Raw genomic sequence first — 21,621 nt, forward strand, 5'->3', positions numbered from 1 at the left:
GGAAAGATATTTTTTTAGGATGGGGTGCACACTTGAGCATGTTTGTAGGCTGAGAATAAGAGTCAGTGGCAAGAAGACTAAGTGGAAAAAAAATGAGTTGGAGAGAGAACTTGAGGAATAGAATGATAGGAATGATTTGGGCCAAGCCTAGTAGCAATCTCTTTAGAGACGTGAAGGTCTGGCCATTCTGGAATGACAGAGGCAGAAGCAATGGGGGTGCAGTGTCTTTGTAACAGGTCAGTTCCGTGTTCTGTCTGCGATGTTTACCAAGGTGAGTACATGTTTTTCACTTCAGGCACATTTAGAGGTGGTGCCTCTTCTAGGTGGCGATGTCTTCAATTCAACTCATGGTATGTGTGCTCCCTTCTTCCTGATGCCAAACTACTTTCTTGTTTTTCATATACTTAAGGAGATGTACTGCCTCAGGCTACCCCGTTACCTTATTAATCCACATTAGTAATAATATCAGCACGTTTCCCTTGCTATGCAAAGGTTGGGTTGATGCTTACTTCCAATGGAGCTAATGAATGTACAAGAACAAATCCATGCATCTTGCTTGACTTTGGTTTTGAACCATGGCATGAATCAGAGGTGGTATTTGTGAACACAGAACAGACAGAAAGTTCTGTGTTGAGTCAGGAATTGTCCACACTGACAGCATGCCTTCATTAAATGGAGTGGCAGACCAGTTAACACAAGTAAAGACAATGTCAAGAACAGATCAATGAATATTCAAGCTGGTGGGGGTCTCAGACATCATCTGGTCCTTCTCCCACATTCTGCAGGTGAGGAAGTTGAAGGCCAGTGACAGAGCCGCAGCTAGACTCCAAGTCCTGGCTTTGCCACAACAGTGCACTGCTGAGATGCTGTGCTCCACAGACTGAGACCTCTTGGGAGGCTTGAGTTTGATTCCTGATCCAACCCAAAGGCCAGATGAGGAGACACAGGCCTATAATCCCAGTGACTAGGGATGCCGAAGCAGGGAGATTACACTCTGGAGGCTGGCCTGGGCAGCATAGGCGGGCATGGTGGCACACATCTGTACGCCTGCTGGGAGGCTGAAGCAGGAGAATCGCAGCATGGCAAGACTCCATCTTGGAAAAAATGAACAAACGAACGAAAAAGGAAGACACGTCCCAGACCTCATCTAGAGCTCTTTCCAAGGAGGTCTTCTTAATGACATCATTACTGAAATTATTTTTATTATAAACAGGGTGAGCATGGACTGTAGGTTAAGATCAGTGTGAATAAAATAGTATGTTCGAGATGAGAAGTTATAATAATGTCTAGAATTCATAAGATTTCCAAACCATACGTTTTATTTATTACTAGTGAACACTACAGAGTTTAAAGGATAATCTTATTGTTGTTGTTGTTGCTTCTTTTCTAGTTTGGCCCTGTATAAAAATTAAACTCTCTGGGGCCAGATAGTAGTACAGCAGTAAAACATGATATTCTGTGAGGCAGTTCCACATGGGGAAGTTCTTGGTTCAAATCCAGAAACCTCCCTGAGTATGCCTGGCATGTGTATGCCCATGAACTGGGTCTGCATAAAGTCTGGGGTGGATCGTATCAGAACCCCGTCAGGGTGCTGTCTCTCTCTCATTCCAACTGTCTCTCCCTCTGTCTCTTGCTCACAGAAAAAATTAATAAATTTAAAAAATATTAAAGTCTCTGAAACCTTTTCCTGTCAGCAAAATATTTACTTGGCAAAGTTGTTGTAAGGAGTAGAAATATTGTACCAACTGTACCAATATTTTATTATGTCAGGAATAAACTAAGCATTCAGTTAAAAAAATAATATATATAATATTTCATATATAAGAATATATATTAATGTATAATACATATTAATATATAAGATATAATATATTAGTGTATGTGTATATATATATATACATATATACTCATTTAAAATATGTATAGTCGGTTGAGGGAGCTTAGTCCTCTTTATAGGCATAAGATTATAACTGGTCTTGGGCACGCACGCACACGCGCCCGGCGTGAGTTTTAAGCCACTGGGTCCAGGATGCGAACCACGGTCGACTACGTGGGAGTCCAGCGACATAGCCGTTACACTAACTGCTGGTTCCCGGTCCTTGCTTTTTGATACCAAAGAGTTATTAGAAAGAAGAGGGCCACCATCTCGAACGTAGGACTGAACAATGAAAAGCACATGTGGGAACCAGCAGTTAGCGTAATGGCTATGTCGCTGGACTCCCACGTAGTCGACCGCGGTTCGTGTCCCGGACCCGGTGGCTTAAAACTCACGCCGGGCGCGTGTGCGTGCGTGCCCAAGATCCTGAGAGGAGAATGGAGGAGAAGGGATTGCGGCATGACTATCCCCCCTGGGGGGTGATTTCTCGCTTTCTGTCTCTCTGTCTCTCTCTGTCTGTCTGGCGAGCGCACGCGCCCTACAGTGAAAATCTCTCCAAAAAAAAAAAAAAGCAAAAAAAAAAAAAAGCACATGTGAGGGGACTTCAGAAAGTTTGTGTATAAACAGCCTTAGATTATGACTTCATTTTGGTGGAAAAAAAAAAATGACATCCACGCATGATTTTTTCATATTACACGTTTCCCAGGAGTTTTTTGGAGACACCCTCCCCCCCCCGGATAATAGTAGTTTGGTAGGAACTTAGTTACACATTACTTAATAGGGAATGTGTTTGATATTTTTGTATACATGATCGACATTTAATCTTTACAACAACTCTGTAAAAATAGGATTGTCCTAATTTTATGGTTGATGAAACTGAGGTCTGGAGAGGTTTCGTGATTTCTGTATATCTCACCATTAGAAGGCATAGGGCTGGAATTCGATCAGCCCTGCCTGAGTCTAAAACTCACTTTTGTAACCAACAAGCACTTAGATGACTGGATAGAGCAAGCATGAACGGAAAAATTGGGGTCAAGGAAAAGCATATTCAGGAGGACAGATAATGGTTTGTGTTATGAAGCAGTGTTCTAGCATGGTTGGGATTTTTGGGAACTCAGAGAGCAGCAACTGGAGCCCCAGAGGCAAGGAGAAGTCGGCTGAGCAACACAGAAGGGAATGGCACCCCATCGCAGTCCAGTATCGGTTCCTGTACGGCTCATCGGTTGTACATCTTCAGTGCTTGGAGGAACCACAGAAATGTGCATGTCTCGGTCGTGTACTTGTGACGGATAATAGGCCCAATGCGATTTTGCTCTTGGTGCAGAAAAATAGAATCTGTGTATACTTCTTCACCAGATAAATAACTGAAGAATGAAGGAATTTCCATCCCCAAATAAACATCTAGTATTTTATTATTTATAAAGGATACTTATGATAGACTTAGAGAATTAGGGTTTAGAGTTTGTATTGTTCTTTGAAAAATGTATAATGGAATTGGGATTTGGATTTTCAAAAATTAAGAGGTGTTACCTCTCTATTCCTAGAGGAAAAAAAAAACATTGTTGGAATAAGTAGTCTCTGCACACTTAGACATATTTAAAAAGCTAATGTTAGGGACCAGCAGATGGTGTAACTGTTACATTGCTGGGCTCCCATGTAGTCGACTGTGGTTCGATACCAGACTCAGTGGCTTGAAACTCATGCAGGGTGCCTGTGAATGCGTGCCCAAGATCCTGAGAGGAGAATGGAGGAGAAGGGGTTGCAGCATGGTCATCCCTTCTGGGGGTTGATTTCTCATTTTGTCTCTCTGTCTCTCTGGTGAGTAGATGCATGCTATAGCAAAAATTACCCCCCCCCCAAAGCTATTGTTAATACCTGGTATTTTATTTTTTCTGAAATAAAGGATTGATAATATTGTTTAAAAATCTTAAAGAAAGTCGTTGTAATAAAGCAATCACTTCCTATTTAGCTTTAAATTCAATCACATGAAACATTCTAAGATGCAGGGCACAGCATCTTAGTCACCAAGGCTGAGCAGTAACATTTTTTTTTTCCCTCTCAAAAGATCCTTATTACACATTTGAACTTTATGTTCTTGATGTACTCTACTACATATAAAATATGTAACATTTAAAGGGAAGTACTGTCTAAAGCCTAACAGATAATGTACATTAATGTACAGTTCAATGTCTCTTGTACGCTTTCCTCATGAGTGTTGGATTCTTACTTAATCGATCTGCTTTCTAGTACAGTCCATGCGCTGTCAGCTGTGCTGCCACCTCCCAGTTCAGAGATGCTCTGTTGCACCTTATCCAGATAAATCCCAGCAGACCCTCTGGGCAATGCCATGGAGCATGTGTGAGGGGTGAGGTGGACCTGGGGAGTGAGTGCTTCTCAGTCAGCTTCCACTGAGTCCTCCCTAAGGCAGCCCCACCTTTGTCCTCTAGACCAGAAATGCCTGGCGGGGTCAATCCCCACGCCTTTTCAAGATTCTCGAGGGCCAGTTGGTTTGGTGTTTGGTTTTCTCCATCGCTACTTTGGGTTTTAACTTTATCAGATTTTTCTGAGTCAGTTACCATTCATTTACTTTCCAGCATCCACATTTTTAAGTTCATATCCTTCCCAGCATAAAAAATGTAAAATAACCTTTGAATAAAAAAGTAAGCTACTTTGGATACATTTATTTCTTTGATCTCACAAGTTTTTTTTTTTTTTAAGCTCTGTTAATGAATTTATGTTTGGGTGCAGGGTTTGTGGTCTCAAATGCCTACAGCGGATCAGACAGGTGTTTTAGCTCCTTTCACCAGGTCAAAACTTGGGCAGTTCAGGGTCAGAAATAACTAGTTAGGTGGGACCAGCAGTTAGCGTAATGGCTATGTCGCTGAACTCCCATGTAGTCAACAGCAGTTCGAGTCCCGGACCCGGTGGCTTAAACTCATGTGGGGCGTATGTTTGTGCATGCCCAAGATCCTGAGAGGAGAATGGAGGAGAAGGGATTCTGGCGTGGTCATCCCCTCTGGGGGGTGATTTCTCGCTTTCTCTCTTTCTGTCTTTCTCTGTCTTTCTGGCGAGTGTATGCGCCCTATAGCAAAGACCTCTAAAAAAAAATAAATAAAACCCCAAAAAACAAAACAAAGAACTAACTAGTTAGGTTTTGGAGAATCCCAGAGCAATAAATCATGTGTCCCATTTGGGACACTCCAGGAGGAGAACGCTCGCTCAGGCACAGACAGCAGCTGCAGTAGGGTAGAGATAACTGGGGTGAGGTGGCAAGGCAGAGAGCCTGAGACGGGTCCCACCTCCCCCTCTGCTGGTTCCCCATGGATTGAACTTGGAAGAGAGAGTTTCAGAAGTTCCTGTGTATCCCCAGTGGGAAGATGGAAAGTAGGTGAGAGTTCGAAGTTAGGGGAACTTCAGTGCCTCGTCATTGAAAAGTTTCATAACGTTCGTGTACTTATTATGCTTGTTGCATCCAGTGGTTTAACTGAATATGAAACTCAAAACATTGAAGGAATTTCTTCCTGCAAGTGCTATAATAGCTAAAACAGACGCAGACAAGGGCAGGCTATGGTAAAACACAATATTGTTATTTAGTGTTGACTACAGTTGCACAATCAACTTGTCAAGTAAGACGATCGGTTTCCCCCAAGTATCCTGATGTTTGCATAGCTGATGGTCATAAGAGAAATGTAAATTGTGAAGTATGACATACACAAAAAGTTATTGCTTTAAATGTCATTATTGCTAGCCCCAAAGACACAGAGTTGCAAAACATGGCAAAAACGTATGCTTTTCCTAGACCAGGCATTTATCTGCCTCCCGTTCCTTTTCCTCCATACACAACATAGACAAATGTCTAAAAAAGCCCACAGTTTGGGATCCTTCTACCCAAAGCCCTTAGCGTCTTCCTGGGTAAATGCGCGTGGGTAGGGGACTGCACTGTGCTGTCTCCTGCTAAGCCTTAAGCTTTGGGGTACAGAGTGACCGTGTCATAGCCCTCGGGGGGTCTCGTGCGGGCTCTGGCGTGAGTCTCACAGTACAGCTCCCCCTCCACGAAGAAGTAGCCCTTTTGTTTGAGGTTGAGGTTGCAGTCAGCGCACACGAAGCACTCCGGATGCCGGTACTTATCCCGCGCCTTCACTACCGCACCGCTGTGGAGGAGAAAGCAAGCTCGGGTGAAAAACACGGGGCAGGAAACTGGCACAAGGGAGAGACGGTGATGGATAAGGCAGGCGCTCTGTCTCCTGGCCAGGAAACAGGGACCTCCGGCTGTGAAACCGTGTGCAGCTGTAAAATTGTGTGTATCTGTCAGGGAGGCCCCAGGGAACCATGCAGTACCCACATGTGCTTTTCTTGAAGCCGACGCGGGAATTGTTTTCAGATTTGCAAACGAGTAATTGATAGAGAAATAGTGAGCGCCTACTACAAAATCTTGCCCCGTCATTTCTTTGAAAGAGGGAGACATGACATAGGTAAGACACATCCTGCAGAGGATTCTGCCCAAGGTTCTTGTCTCCCGGCTCAAAACCCATCTGCTTACCCTGTTCCTGGGTCAAGCTCTGTGGGATAGAACGCAGAGAAAACATGGAAAATCAGAGATGGAATTCCCAGGGAGTTGGCGGGCTTGCTTCTACTGTCAGAACAGTTGACTCCAGTTTAGAAGCCATCATTGCTTCTGGGAACATCTTGAACTACTGTGTTTTGTGAAGACCCTCTCTGCTCCAGCTCACTGCCATGCCTTTTTTACCTCCATCCCACATTCCTCCTTGTGCTTTAACCAGGCTTACCCCCAAGTGCCCTCCTGGGATGTACCCTGGAGGAGTGGACAGATGGCGCCTCAGTGTGTGAATGGAGCAAAGGCGATACAGTAATGGATGGAAAAGGCAGGCCATGGGCCACATGTAGTGGAGAGATGATTTTCTGGTTCACTTGAAGGCTTGAACTATCAGGGATGGCTATTGAAACATACAGTCTATTGAAATGGAAGATAATTGTGTTTTTAAAAATTCTATTTGGGGGACCAGCAGATGGTGTAATGGCTATGTCGCTGGACTCCCATGTAGTCGACTGTGGTTCAAGTGAAGGACCCGGTGGCTTAAACTCACGCCGGGCGCATGTGCGTGCATGCCCGCCCAAGATCCTGAGAGGAGAATGGAGGAGAAGGGATTGCGGTGTGGCCATCCTCCCGGGGGGTGACTTCTTACTTTCTGTCTCTCTGTCTCTCTTTGGCTTTCTGGCAAGTGCATGCACCCTATAGCAAAAACGTCTCCAAAAAAACCCCATATATATATATATATGTTTGGGACCAGCTGGTGGAGTGGTGGTTAAGGTGACTGGATCCCACATGGCTGACTGAGTAGTTTGAACCTCAGAATTGGCAGTCTGAAAAACATTCCCTGTATGTGTACGTGTGTGCCCAAAATCCCAAGAGGAGAATGTAGGAGAAGGGATAGTGGCATAGTCACCCCTGTGATGGGTGCTTTCTCATTCTCCATTCTCCCTCTCTGTGTCTCTCCAGTGAGTGCACACGCCCTATAGCAAATTAAAACAAAAACAATGCAACAATGAAATTATATTTCAACATTGGGGTAACTGAAAACATTAGGTAAAGACGGTGTCTTTCCATTATCAACCTGGTGACCTCTGTGTTTCTTTCCCTCAGTAAATACAGAAGAGGAAATATTCAAAGGCTATTCATTAGCAAAAGGCAGGTTTTAAAAGTGAAGGCATGATCCTTGGAAATGATTTTCTAACGTACATTTGAGCCCCCCCCCTTTTTTTCCTTGAGAGAATATCAGAAATTTTAAGTCAAGCTTTTTGATTCACGTTATATGCCAGTCTGAAGGCACATCTAAGGAGTGCTCGTCAAATGTGTTAAACGCTAGGGGCATTATAAATATTTCAAGTCCATGGCTAGGAACTTAAGTGTTTCGTAATTACATTTTTTTCTGTATAAAGTCGTAGAGTTGAGGAAACTGCCCCAAAGGTTTCTAGGGGATTCCTGAGTTAAGATGAAAACTTACACAATGCCACTGCCACATTTGTCACAGAGCGGCATCTTCTGGGCGCCGCCAGCACCTCCATAGGGTTTTGTAACGGGAGCTCTCACACTCCGAGTGCCTGCAGGACGGTCATCTGGAAAACAAAGAGTTGCCATTTACGGCAAGGTGACAGCTGGCTGTGGTTTGTACTTAGCTTCTATTTTTAATGCACGCACTTTAACCTAAGGGATTCTTAAGCTACATCTGCAGGATCATTTCAAAAGGAGCAGGACCAATTTAAGCCGAGGAGACTTTGTTCTCAAATAGAGCCTTATAAAACAGAGCTGGTAAAAACACTTTGTTGTTTGAAGGAGTTGTTATAAAGTGCTCAAAGAGCAGAGGGCTTTTTTTTTTTTTTTTTAATATATAGCCATACTATAAAATGTATCATTTAATCACTTTCGAGTGTGTGAGTCAATGGCATTAAGCGCGTTCACAATACTGATCAATATCCATTTCCAGAACTTTCTCATCACCCAGAACAGAAACTCTGTGCCCATTAAACAACAACCCTCCATTCCTCTCTTTTTATAGTCCCTGGCGACCTCTCCTCTATTTTCCGTCTCTATGAATCTGCCTGCTCTGGATACCTCATGGAAGTGGGACCGTACGTATTTGTCTTTTCGTGTCTGGATTCTTTCACTTGGCATAATGTTCTCAAGGTTCAGTCATGTCGCAGCATGTGTCAGAATTTCATTCCTTTCTGAGGTCGAATACTCTATTGTATCTCTGTATTACATTTCATTTATTCATTGGTTGGTGAGCATTTAGGTTTGTCCACCTTTTAGCAATTATAAATAATCTGAACCTTAGAGTATAAGTGTCTGAATGCCTGTTTTCAGTTCTTTTGCAGATACACCTGGGAGTGGACATGAGGTAGAAGAAAGCTGGAAAATGGAAGCTGGGAAAGAAGCCGAACCACTTGCTTATGTGGCTAGAGAGAAAATCTGATCAGGGCAGAAAACGTCCTGCTTGAGTTCATATAAGTGGGCCAAGCCACATGTGATACAGTCAATGAGGTGAATTAGTGGGCCCAGGCACATTCGATATAGCCAATGGGGTGAGAGCAACCAGTGGGCCCAGCCAATGATCAACCCACACAACCCCTGGTCAAAGAATTATAAATTCCCTGAAAGTAACTACCAGGGCCCTTGAGCCACTCTCTTCCTGCTCAGGCCCACGCCTACTTTTTGGGAGTGTACTTTTGGTTTTACTTAGTAAACTACTCTTCGCTTTTGTTATTGGCGTGTTTCGTTCTATTCTTTGTCCGGAACACCAGGAACCTGGACGTCGCTAAAGCCATCCCACGACAGAATTGCTGGCTCACCTATTCATTCTATGTTAAACTTTTCAAGGCACCACCGTTTTCCACAGTGACTGCCTCATCTTACATTTTCACTGGCAATACCCAAGAGTTCCCATTTCTCGACATCCTTACCAATACTTGCTATTTTCCATTTTTTCTTTTTGAATAACAGTCGATCTAATGAGACACTTTGCATTTCTGTGAGATTTTTTTGAAAGGACAGTCTGTATCATTTGGGAGTGGAAGAGAATAAGCCCTGAAGGCAGCAGGAGCATGCTAGAGACCTGCCCGGCTGTGCTGACTGCGTGACCTTGTACAAACTCCCTCCCTATACCTGTTTCTCATCTGCTAAATAAAGCAAATAATGCCTCCGACTTGACTGAGTTACAGTGACGACTAAATTATTTTGATAGATGATGATGATCTCCTAAAATATGGGGGGCAGCTCAGCAATTTTACATTTATTTGAAACTGTGCCTTATGATTCATGAGCCGAGCTAGCTGTGACTACCACGAATGGAATCTGTCTTCAGTGCCTTTTTAATTGCTGGTTTCAATTGGTGGCTACTTGGACAGGTCCGGGAAACTCCTTTCCTACATGGGACACCACTCGCAGCCTTCTTAGCTCTAATTCATTTGATTACTGATTAAAACCCGTTGTTAGCCTTTCACTCCCAGTATTTTTCTGTCCTCTCCTTCCCCATCCTCCCAGCCACCTCTATCAGTGATGCTTCAGCAGACGTTAACGGCTGCTCACCAGGGCCGTCGTTCACCAACTCCTGGAGCACTCGGAAGGAGCCTGACTGGCGAGGCTGTGTGGGCTCATCCCGATTGTCATGGAGCATCCGGTACACGTCCGACTGGGGCGGCACTGAGGCTGCAGATTCGCTGAAACACAAGGACGGTCCAGAGGTGTCGTCAGGAGGATTTTGAGATGCAGCAGTCGAACACGATGCCAGAAAATGCCACTAAGCATTAACCACAATAAGGTACAACAACTCCTGTATGGAGTTTTAGATTTTTCAAGGGAGCCTCTTAAGTTATTAAACTTATAATGGAAATGCACGTAGGTGGCTTTAAACATGTCATTGAGGCATAAACCTGGGAGTCACATCGACACTTCTGCATTTGGCGAACATTCTTTGGAGGAAAATGAAAGAGGATTGTCTGGAAATAGTAACTTTTAAAAAAATGAGATCTGTGTCTGCTGGAAATATAATTTTAGATGGACACAGAATGAATTTTTCTCAGAAGACAGCCTATCCATGATAGAAAGTGCAGGAGTGAGCCCAGTTTGATTATTCTCCACCATATACTGTCAATACAATTCAGATTCATTTTTGATCTTAAACTAAAAGTATATGGTTTAACTTTGTTTTTAAGATTATTTTGTTAGCCTCTGGTATTAACAAAAGTATCATTCTACTTGTAAGCTGAAAACATACAATATTTTACTGTTTGAAAGCACACAGAAACCTTTATTTTTACATACATTTTATTGATTCTATTTTTTAAATAGCCACATTCAAATTCATTTATAATAATGATAGCAGATTTATTTTAATATGCTTTCTACCAATATATCCATAGTGAGCAATATGAATTCCACCATAGCACTAAATTGTCTGGAACTACATTCTTCATTATTTTGTCATTTAATTGCATTATCTAGAGAATTGCTATCTGCACACACTTTATTACCTATGTCATACTTGAAAAGAATCACCTTGTACACCCGAAATTCTTCCTAAAAGAACTTTAAGGTATATCACACTATTATTAGCCTACCATATTCATCCCAAGAGATATTTTTGGGATATTATATAGCAATCTTAAGCATTATAAAAAGTGATTTTGTAATAGTGAAAGAACCAAGAAGATTTTATGCTATGATAAATCCTTTGAACCAAAATGTGTGATGGCAAAGTTACTTTAAACCAATATTTATAATAAAGAAGGAATGAATCAAAATAGACACCAATAGAAATGAAATAGCTCCATTAAGATCTCGAGGATATTCACTTATAAACTTTGATGCCCACTAAACATGGAAAAAGACCTCTCTAAAAGTTGCCATCACAGAGAGATGAGGTGTCATCTCTTACAAAATTCCTCTGAATCTCCCACTCCCTAACTTTTCATCCTCATAGGACAGGCACAATGTATACTAGATGATAAACCACTTTTGAGAAGATCACACCAGACATTTGCAAAGTGCACTGTAGCTTTCGAAAGACATATACACTGTGCCCCTCCGTGATTTCATTTTATTGCCGTCACACAAAGTTCTACTTAAGATAATTCCTCAGATCGCGTCTATCATCAGGTCTAGCTATTTGCGATAAACCCTTAGTATATTATTTAAGCTTTTCACATGACTTTCTCTCAATTAAGACCATGTTAAAAGACACCAACAATGCTGTCATCGCCTATGTGCTTAGTTAATATGCCCATGGTTCGAAAAGACTCATATTACCTCATGGTGGGTGTTTCCCCTAGCGCTGTGGAAACCTGACCCTGCAGTGTTTCCATAATATTGTCATCTGAGTACAACTGCATAGGTGTGTTAAACTGAGCATGTACAATCTTCACACCGGGAAGTTCCATTTCCAAAGGAATGTTAGGGGCCATCTTAGCAGCAACTTTCAAGTCACCTGGGCAAATAGTACTAACAGTACTGGCACAAGAAGGGGTGCTACGTCCACTGCCACCATCAATACCGGAGGGAGTACTGCAGCCACTGTGTTAATGACCACGTCACACAGACAGGACACAAGGAGCCAGAAAATCCAGACAGAAGAACATAGAGAACAAGTACAGAGAGGTTACAAGAAATTGAAGACCAAAAGTAAGAAATGAATTATATCCAATTAATATAAATATTGATTTCTGGTTAGAATTTACTTTAAAAAGGTAAAATGCTTACAATTCAGAATGACAAAAGTATAATAAAATGAAAAGGTACAGGTGATATTACATTTATGGCTCTACTTTATTGGATGATGTGTAAATTGGTTATGTGTAGAAAGAGTGATATATAAAATAAGAGAAAAGGTGCAGCAATCTTTTTTTTAATTTAAAAAATTTTAAAGTTATTTTTTAATTTTTTATTATTTTGCCATGGGGCGTATGCACTTGTTGAAGAGAGATAGAGAGAGAGAGAAAGAGGGAAAGTGAGAAATCATCCCCTAGGTGGGGATGGCCATGCCACAATCCCTTCTTCTCCATTATCCTCTCAGGATTTGGAGCACACATACATCCAGAGTGATTTTCAAGCTGTCAGGTCTGGGACTTGAACTGCAATCGGTCATGTGGAAATCTAGCACCTTAACCACCACACCACCTGCTGGCCCTGAAATCCTTATTTTAAAAAAACAGGTCGAATAATTTCTGAACTTAATAGTATCAGATAAATGATGGAAAGAAATTACATTGACTGGACATCCTTTTATATTTCTGGAGTTATTTAAGTATTAATAAATGATCCTTTACAAATAGTAACTGAAAATGTAGCATAAAGATCCAATCAAATATTTAAACTAAGCAGTTCAAAATCAGAAATATGGTTTAGTAATGCAGTTGAGCTTTAATTGACCAGGAATGAGCAACTCATAGGTTATGTAGTAAAGGTTATGTTTTAAGGCTATTTTGTAAATATGTTATTATTTCTACTTCTGTATTTTCTATTTTTATTCTTTCTTTTTGTAAAGAACATACTTTAAAAAACTGTTTGGTGGTTTAATACAGGATCTAGAGATAGCCAGTAAATGCTTGTCACCTTGGAATTAATGATTGAAGGACAAATGGGCGGCCTCTGACTCTTTGGATATCACACTAGGGCTAAGTTACATATTTTTTATACCCAGCCATTTTATGTAAAGTTTTGGAAACACACATACATTTTCATGCAAATTTCTCATTTCCCTTTAAAGACTAGTTGTGGCGGCTTATTAAACCATCAGAAAGGCCAGTCATGCAAATTTAAAAACTAGAGAGAGTTTATATTCCCTCTGAAACTGCACAAGAGGCCAGTCACAACTGACATGCCAGTATCTAAAAAATCATTTTTCTGCATGCATTTTAAGTGAAGCATAAGAGACGCACTTTACGAGAAAATAAAATATACTAAGACAGTTTTTTTTTTTTTAAAAAGCACAGTCATTTTAGATAGAGCAAAAAGAAATATTAGCAATCAATACAGATTTATCATGCCTGCCTGTTAGCGTTGGTGTAAGCTGGAGACAGAGATTGGTTTGGTATGTTTATCTCAATGTCAGTATTCTCTCACATCTCTTCTGGCCCCAGGTGGGCCTACTCTCTTGGGCTAATAATAACCTCAGTTCCATACACAGAGTAAGAAAAGACAAAGGGAGATTGGGTAGTGTTTTTTAAATTCATCAATGCTGCAGCCTACATTAGATTAGTCTAGACAGCCCATATCACTAAGTGGATTTCTTTTCTTTTCTTTTGTCTTGGGTTATCCAGTTCAACTGTCAATACAGCCTAACCCAGGCAGATAAATATGGGCTTGTTCCTTCACTTCTTACCTGTTGAAAACCTGTTTAAAACTCAATCTGTACATAGGTTAGGTCACATGCCATAATGTCAAGTAGCTTTATTCACTATTTTTGTAGGCTCAATACTACCCTGCCTCCTAAAATTGAATCAACTAGTAAAAGAGTAAGTTAATTTTCAGTTGTAGTACAGTTAAGCCAGGATTGTATTGACTGGACTTAATGTAATAAATTTGATGAAATTGTAATTTAGGAATTTAAAACACTAAAGTAAATCTAGGGGAGACTTTGGGCTCTAAATAGTTAACCTATTCAATAAGCATTTTAAATTTTTATTTATATTTATTTATTTATTTATTTTGTTACAGGGTGCCTGCACTTGTGAGAAAGAGGCAATGAGAGGGAAAGTGAGAAATCACCCCCAGAGGAGATGGCCATGCCACAATCCCTTCTCCTCCATTCTCCTCCTGGGATTTTGGGCACGCACGCACACGTGCCTGGCATGATTTTCAAGCTGTTAGATCTGGGACTGGAACTGCGATGAGCCATGTGGGAATCCAGCACCTTAACCACCATGCCACCTGTTGGCCTCCTCCATACACAACTCTTTCTACTCCTACTCTACTGTGTACCAGGCAGAGTGCTGGATCCTGGATAAAATATGACTAGTTTAGAACTTGCAGATGGTCTTTATTTTGTAGTTGTACTTAGTAATCTTTGTCTCGTATTAGAGTTCTTGTATATATGTTTTGTGTATATAATTTTATTGGGTCTTCAGAAAAGTCATGATATACTTTTCCTTGCAAAAATGCTTCATGACTTTTCTGACAACTCAATAGTTAAGTAAGGTTTGTGTCTTGTACTTTCTTTTTTTAAATGTGGTTTTTGCTGTAGGGTGTGTGCACTCGAGAGAGAGAGAGAGAGAGAGAGAGAGAGAGAGAGAGAGATAGAGAAAGTAAGAGGGAAAGTGAGAAACTACCCTCCAGGGGGGTATGGCCACCCTATAATAACCCCTTCTCTCTCTTCTTTTTTTTTAGAGGTTTTTGCTATAGGGTACGTGCTCTCGCTAGAAAGATGGAGAGAGATAGAGAGAAAGAAAGCGAGAAATCACCCCCCAGGGGGGATGGCCATGCCACAGTCCCTTCTCCTCCATTCTCCTCTCAGGATCTTGGGCATGCATGCACACGCACCTTGCCTGAGTTTAAGCCACTGTGTTTGGGACTCGAACTGCGGTTGACTACATGGGAGTCCAGTGACATAGCTATTATGCTGAGAGATAGTCCCAATCCCTTCTCTACACTCCTTCTGAAATCTTGGGCATGCACGCATAGGCCCCTGGTGTGATTTTCAAGATTCTGGGCCTGAGACTCCACAGTTGGCCATGTGGGAGTCCACTGATGTAATCACTACGCCATCTGCTGGCCCTTCTATCTTCTCGTCCCTAGTGTCTGTATAATCCCATGTTGTGGTTTACCTATGAAACAGATAGGAAATAAACTCTAAGCCAACAAGAATTTGATGTCCCATCTCAAGATATTTAAATTCAATTATAAAAAACCCCCAATGTGCAAAATAAAACATGTCTATGAATTGAATTCACCTATGAGCCACAGGCTTGGGACACCTGATGTAAGCCATTACTCAGTGTTCCTAACCTGTTAGGATCAATCCAGTTTCACTACCACCTTCCTCCCTCTCGGCTGACCGATTTAGCTGAGGTCAGTGGGATGGGTTTGTGGTTTCTAAGGTCACTATTTCCTGATGTGGTAACACAGGATATTAATTTTCTTTCCCATTGAATTGGAGTTTAATTTCTATAGAGAATATCTAAAAAGAGCCATCTGATCAGTTTCTCCAGATTATATGAGAATTAAGAACTTCTAATTGGGGCTGGTGGGTGGCACGGTGGTTGGGATGCTGGATCCCACAGGGCCGCCTGTGGTTTGAGCTCCGGACCTAGTGACTTGTTTTCTCATTTTCCCTCTCTCTACCGCTCTCTGATCAAATTTGAAGAAAATAAAAATAGTGATAAGTAAAATAACTAATTTTTTAAAAAAGAACTTGTTCATTTGTATTCCAGTTTCTACAATGCTATCCATGAGGGTAACCAACACGCCTCTCTCCGAACTCTTATTTTACACTTATTTTCTCCTAAGTGGGAAAGTTCCTTTCAAGTGGCTTCTCTCCCTTTGCAAGAACCCGTAAGAATGTGAATATATTTTTATGTAAGAGCTAGTGGAATTTGGAGGTACAATGAGAAGCAGATACAAAGGTGGGATGACCAGTCTGTTAAAGACATGAGGTGACACCAGCCTTCCCATAAGTGCCCTGTAGGGTTCCTTATTCTTGACCACAGGCTGATTTCCATTTTTGTTCCTTCTAGTTGGGCTTTCCTAACCTGCGATAGAGTACAGCTGTCGCCTCAAAGGTCACTGTGTCCTGGATGGGATCCCCAGATCAACAGGGCTATGAGTTATAAATATACATGGTGATTGCATGAAATTTCACAGCTCCGTAATCTTGTCAATATTTACTCTCCGAAATGGAGGTTAGTTGGCTACCGTTCTCTGCTATGTGAGCTTGTTTCTTTTTGCTTTCGAAATAATCTTCACAATGAGAAAATTCACTCCAAACATTTAACAGTTACTTTTCTTGGTGATTAGTAAAATCGGATTAAAGAAGCATGCACTCCAAACTTCACAATCTCAGAGTTTATGACCTGCTTCGGCCTGGGATTATGAAAGGTTTGGGCCGAATATTGTGCTTGTGTTCAAAGTAGTTCACATCCTGTAAAAACAAAGGGTTAAAAAAGGCCCTCAGTGGAAGATTAATATATGTTTAAGGTCAAACGAACAATAATTGTACAGAGAAGATAATTTACCACCAAGTATCGGCATGACTAAGATGGATGATGATGGAACCAGTGCGATTTCTTTTCAACCACCCATTCACTACATGTCTGGCAACTGGAGGACTGGGGTCCAGACAATTAGAATCATGTTCTAGATGCTTGTCTTTCAAATAAAAATCTGATTGTGCCTTTTGGAAAGTAAAAATAAAACAGCAAGAGCTGGACTGTTGGAAGAAGAATCCACACTGTCCCTGTTAAGAACCTTGAAGCCAGAACTGAGAGTCCGATACTTACTTTTGAGGTGAACTGGGAATGAGACCCCGCAGCTGTCCATGCAGAGCATCTTGGATATTGCTGGTTGAATAGAGCCCAATAGGCGAGTTATAGGAAGCGCTCACTACCTGCCTTTTGTCATCAATGTTTGCTGCTGCAACAAAAGGCTGGGCCCTTCTGTTGTGCGCGGTGCCAATGGGTTTGAACTCCTGTACAATGGCAGACAAAACACACAGAGCCACAGAGTGCACAACGAAGCCATTAATGAGCGAATTTCACAGCATTGCTATTGTTAATAAAGGCATCTTCATCACAAGAGTAACAAGAAGGTTAAAGGAGCTGTTAGGTACAAACCATTCTGTGATTGCCTCTGAAACTTACACATACTGAATTTGCCTAGCATTGTTAAGGTGCCAAGAAATTAACCTTATTTAAAATAGTCTAATTTAAACATTCTGTCTCTTTTCTGCACCTTACTGACTTCAACATCTGTAGCTTTTAAGAAATTCTAAGACGTGGGGCCAGCAGGTAGCGTCGTGGTGAAGGTGCTAGACTCCTATGTGGCCGACTTGATTCAGTCCTGGATCTGATGGCTTGCTCTTTCACCCCTGGCCCCCACAGTGAGTGCACATGCCCTATAGCAAAACTAAATAATAAAAAATCAATAAAATAAATACATCTTAAAAAAAGAAAAGAAATTCTAAGGTTTATTGGAATACAGAAATTTTGTGAAATAAAAGTGAGCTTTGTGGATACATTTTCTCAGGTAGAACTTACATTTGCTTTCTCATCTATTAATATTTTAATGAACTCTCATCCACTTTAAAAATGTGAGAATAAAATGAAAAGGTAATGATCTTTTATGAATAACTAAGCTGAATCATCTGAATGAATTCAGGCAACAATTCTGTTTTTGAAAAAATACCTACAACAACAAAAACTAAATTCTTAATTTAGAATTAATTTCTAGTCTTAATTTCAGAAAAAATAATAAGTATTTAAACACTTTTTATGGAATCAGGAATAAAATCTATAGAAATCCTTCTCCCCATTTTTCATTATGATGATGTTATGTTGTTTGAAAAACTCTTCATCGTTTGCTCTAGTTCTAGAAAAACCAAATTGACTAAGTTGGGGTAAACAACGTATATGATTCAAAAAGATTTTCACTTCCTTGCTTTAAGAATAGGACCAAATATCAGAATCCTAAACTAAATTTAAAACATTCCCAAATTATCTGAAGCCCTATACTATTATTTTAATATACAAATCACATTTTCCAGTGTTTACATAGATTTCTAATTTTGTAAAGTTGGTAATTTTTTTTTTCCTTCTAAGCAACAGAATACAATCTAAAGGAAATGCTAAAATACACACAGGCCAGTTCTCTTTCCAAACCTTTCTGTTGAACAGAGTTAGTAAGATACATCTTTATAACAATATTTTCACTTGTGCATTCACATTGATGCCATTTGCTCTTGTGACTATGCCATCTGTTTTTCAGCGAGATTTAAAATAGTAAAAATGGGTATCATTACTTCGAATGTAACTGGTAAGAGATAATTTTCACTAAAGGTTAAAAGATCCTGTAGTATGCTTGTTCACGTCATTTTTCTTTTCTTGTATCTGCAGATGAGTCAGTTGTGGAATGGTGAGGAGGAAAGGGGAGGAGAATGTAGAGGAGGGGAAAGGGAGGGGAGACTAAGAAGGGGTAAAAGGAGGAGGAAGAGATAGGAGGAGGAAGGGAAGGAGAAGAAAGAGAGGAGAGGGAGGAGGAGAAAGAAGAGGAAGAAGGAAAAGACTGTCTTTTGTTCTCAGAGGTGGAACTAGAACTCTTCCTAGAGAATCTTCTGCCTAACAACATGAACAATTTCCATAGGGACCTAGGCTGCAAAGTTCCTTTTTTGGTTCTCCTGTAAAGGTAGTCATTGCAAATACTTCCTCTTCTTCCACCTAGGCTGATTGGCAAAGCCCCCCCTCCCGCCCCGCCCTTTTTTCCTTTGAAAATGGTTAGGACAGAGCAAATGAGGTGCAAGTTTAAGACCTAGCCTACTAAGCATATGATGCCCCGGTACAACTGTTCTTTCATCAATCTGGGACAACCAAAAACAATTTTTTTAAGAGATTAATTTTGCTATAGGGTGTGTGTGCGTTTGCTAGAGAGAGACAGAGAGGCAGAAAGCCAGAAATCATCCCTTGCAGAGAATAGCCGCGCCATAATCCTTTCTTTTCTCAGGATTTTGGGCATGCATGCAGAGGTGCCTGGTATGTTTCAAGCCGCTGGACCTGGGATTCAAACTGTGGTCGATTACGTGGGAGTCCAGCGACACAACCATTATGCCATCTGCTGGTCCCTGGGATAATAAATTCTAATAACCTCCTGGAACTGATAAAAAGGTCTGGGTTGAAACAATTTAGCCTATTGTTCTACAGTGTGATTGAACTGACAGATATTTTGTTTATTTAATTTTCTACTTTCATAATAATGGCTTACTTACTGCCATGGAGTTGGTGGGTGACAAACAGCAGAGTGACAGAAACAACCAAATGTGGCCTTAGAAAAACGCTGACTCCTAGACCATGTGAAGATGTGTTCAAATATTTACAGAGTGGTACAATCTGATTATTGTAGCTGCTTGAATAATGAACATTGATGGCTGTGTTTTATGATGAACCATTATGATTAGCAATGTTAGGGCCTAATTTAGTTTTGGTGAATTGTAAATCTCTCAGGAAAATTAAAGAATGACTCAGGCAGGACTGAACAATTCAAGCTTTGTGGAACTTTACTAAACTGACAGATATTTTGTTTATTTAATTTTCTACTTTCATAATAATGGCTTACTTACTGCCATGGAGTTGGTGGGTGACAAACAGCAGAGTGACAGAAACAACCAAATGTGGCCTTAGAAAAACGCTGACTCCTAGACCATGTGAAGATGTGTTCAAATATTTACAGAGTGGTACAATCTGATTATTGTAGCTGCTTGAATAATGAACATTGATGGCTGTGTTTTATGATGAACCATTATGATTAGCAATGTTAGGGCCTAATTTAGTTTTGGTGAATTGTAAATCTCTCAGGAAAATTAAAGAATGACTCAGGCAGGACTGAACAATTCAAGCTTTGTGGAACTTTACTAAAAAAAAAAAAAAGAAAAAGAAAAACTACAAAATATGACCTGTCTTAAAGAGCTTGGTAAATAGAATTGAATTTTTAAAAATTAGTTAATATAATATGATGGCTTTATGTGGAAAGGAAAAAAACCCTCTCTCCTTTCTTCTTAGCTTTAAAATAACTAAACATGAACGGTGGTTGTCCTGTAAATAAGGCAATTGTCTGAAAATACACATTGATAATCTCTCACAGTACTTCCAAATAGCAGCACACAAGTTAATCAGCCCCAAGCTTTCCTTTGCCATTTTCAGTTTCGGTGACATACTATTTACACAAGTTTCAAGTGTGTAATTTGTTTTCAGAAAATTCTGTTTCCATTCAGAGAATAAAAGGAAATGTTTCTAAACGATAGGCTTCAAACATTTTTACTTAGGCTTTGCAAAGCATTAGTTTATAAGCTTCTAGAGTCATTCCAAAAAGCACGGTGAAGGGAATACACCAAAGGTAAACAAGAAATTAAACTATGGCACCGAGAGGCAGCGTCCTACCCAAGTCTTACGTCATGGTTGATGGTCACATGGAATTTAAGGACAAAACCAATGACAAGTTTGCTGTTCCACTTTAACTTCTTTTGATTTTTCCTGGAAAGTCATGAGTAACAGGAAATAACAATAAAACATTTATATAGTAGTTAATATAGTCCAGCTCTTGTGTTTATTCTTCTGAGACAAAACCATCTGAATGATTCTTATCTCTTAGGAATTCAGAAAGTAATCATTTCAGTCAATAACACATTTATAAACATTATGCTACGTGACTTTTCAATGTTTGAGTGCAGTTATCTTTTATTTTCAAATGTTTTTTTTTTGGAGAGGTTTTTGCTATAGGACGCGTGCACTCGCCAGACAGAGAGAGACAGAGAGACAGAAAGTGAGAAATCACCCCTCAGGGGGGATGGTCACGCCGCAATCCCTTCTTCTCCATTCTCCTCTCGGGATCTTGGGCACGTATGCACACGCACCCGGCGTGAGTTTAAGCCACTGGGCCCGGGACTCGAACCGCGGTCGACTACGTGGGAGTCCAGCAACATAGCCATTACACTAACTGCTGGTCCCCATTTTCAAATGTTTTAAAAAGCCTCACTAAGGAATAATATTTTGAATCAATGAAAGGCTAAGCTGCCAGAGTGAAAGCTCCGTAGTGACAGAGCTCTGTGGCCATTGGAACCTGCAGCTCTGAGAGCTTCTCCCAAGTCCTTGGAATACAGTGAGAGCACTCAGACAACCCACCTCCCAGTGTCTCACCTGGGGACACCGTCCACAGATAAAGACTTAGGCAATGGCCATCTCCAACAGAAACAGCATGTTTGATTCATAGGTACACACACACACACACACACACACACACACACACACACAGATATGCACATATGGTGGGAAAATAAGAGAAAAACTCTCTGAAGTAATCCTATATTTGATCAAGTCACAATGAGGAAATGATTATGTTTTCTCATGTTTGAAAGTTATGAACAAGCACCCCCTCCTCATGCTCACCCCTCAGTTGGAAAATGATGTCATGATTGTAATTTTTTTTGCCCCTCCAGTGATCTCTTTCAAGTGTTTCCCATATTTTGCTGGGAAAG

The 21,621-nt window shown here is 40.7% G+C and overlaps 1 protein-coding gene across 2 annotated transcripts in view; it reads right to left on the reverse strand.

Moving 5' to 3' along the window:
* Positions 1-5,442: 5,442 nt before the first annotated feature.
* PDLIM3 (PDZ and LIM domain 3) overlaps positions 5,443-21,621 on the reverse strand; it is a 35,224-nt gene continuing 19,045 nt past the window's right edge. Inside the window, exons 4-8 of one of the 2 annotated variants that reach the window (XM_006160461.3) lie at positions 16,457-16,524; positions 11,700-11,963; positions 9,981-10,111; positions 7,900-8,011; positions 5,443-6,027 (exon numbers count right to left, since the gene is read on the reverse strand). In XM_006160461.3, the coding sequence (XP_006160523.1) occupies positions 5,838-6,027; positions 7,900-8,011; positions 9,981-10,111; positions 11,700-11,963; positions 16,457-16,524 (765 nt within the window). In that variant the 3' untranslated portion in view covers positions 5,443-5,837. Of the gene's footprint in view, positions 6,028-7,899; positions 8,012-9,980; positions 10,112-11,699; positions 11,964-16,456; positions 16,525-16,882; positions 17,071-21,621 lie in introns of both variants that reach the window. The other variant, XM_006160460.3, reaches the window with a different exon arrangement.

This window comes from Tupaia chinensis, unplaced genomic scaffold, assembly GCF_000334495.1.
Source record: "Tupaia chinensis unplaced genomic scaffold, TupChi_1.0 Scaffold000685_1, whole genome shotgun sequence".
Taxonomy (NCBI): domain Eukaryota; kingdom Metazoa; phylum Chordata; class Mammalia; order Scandentia; family Tupaiidae; genus Tupaia; species Tupaia belangeri.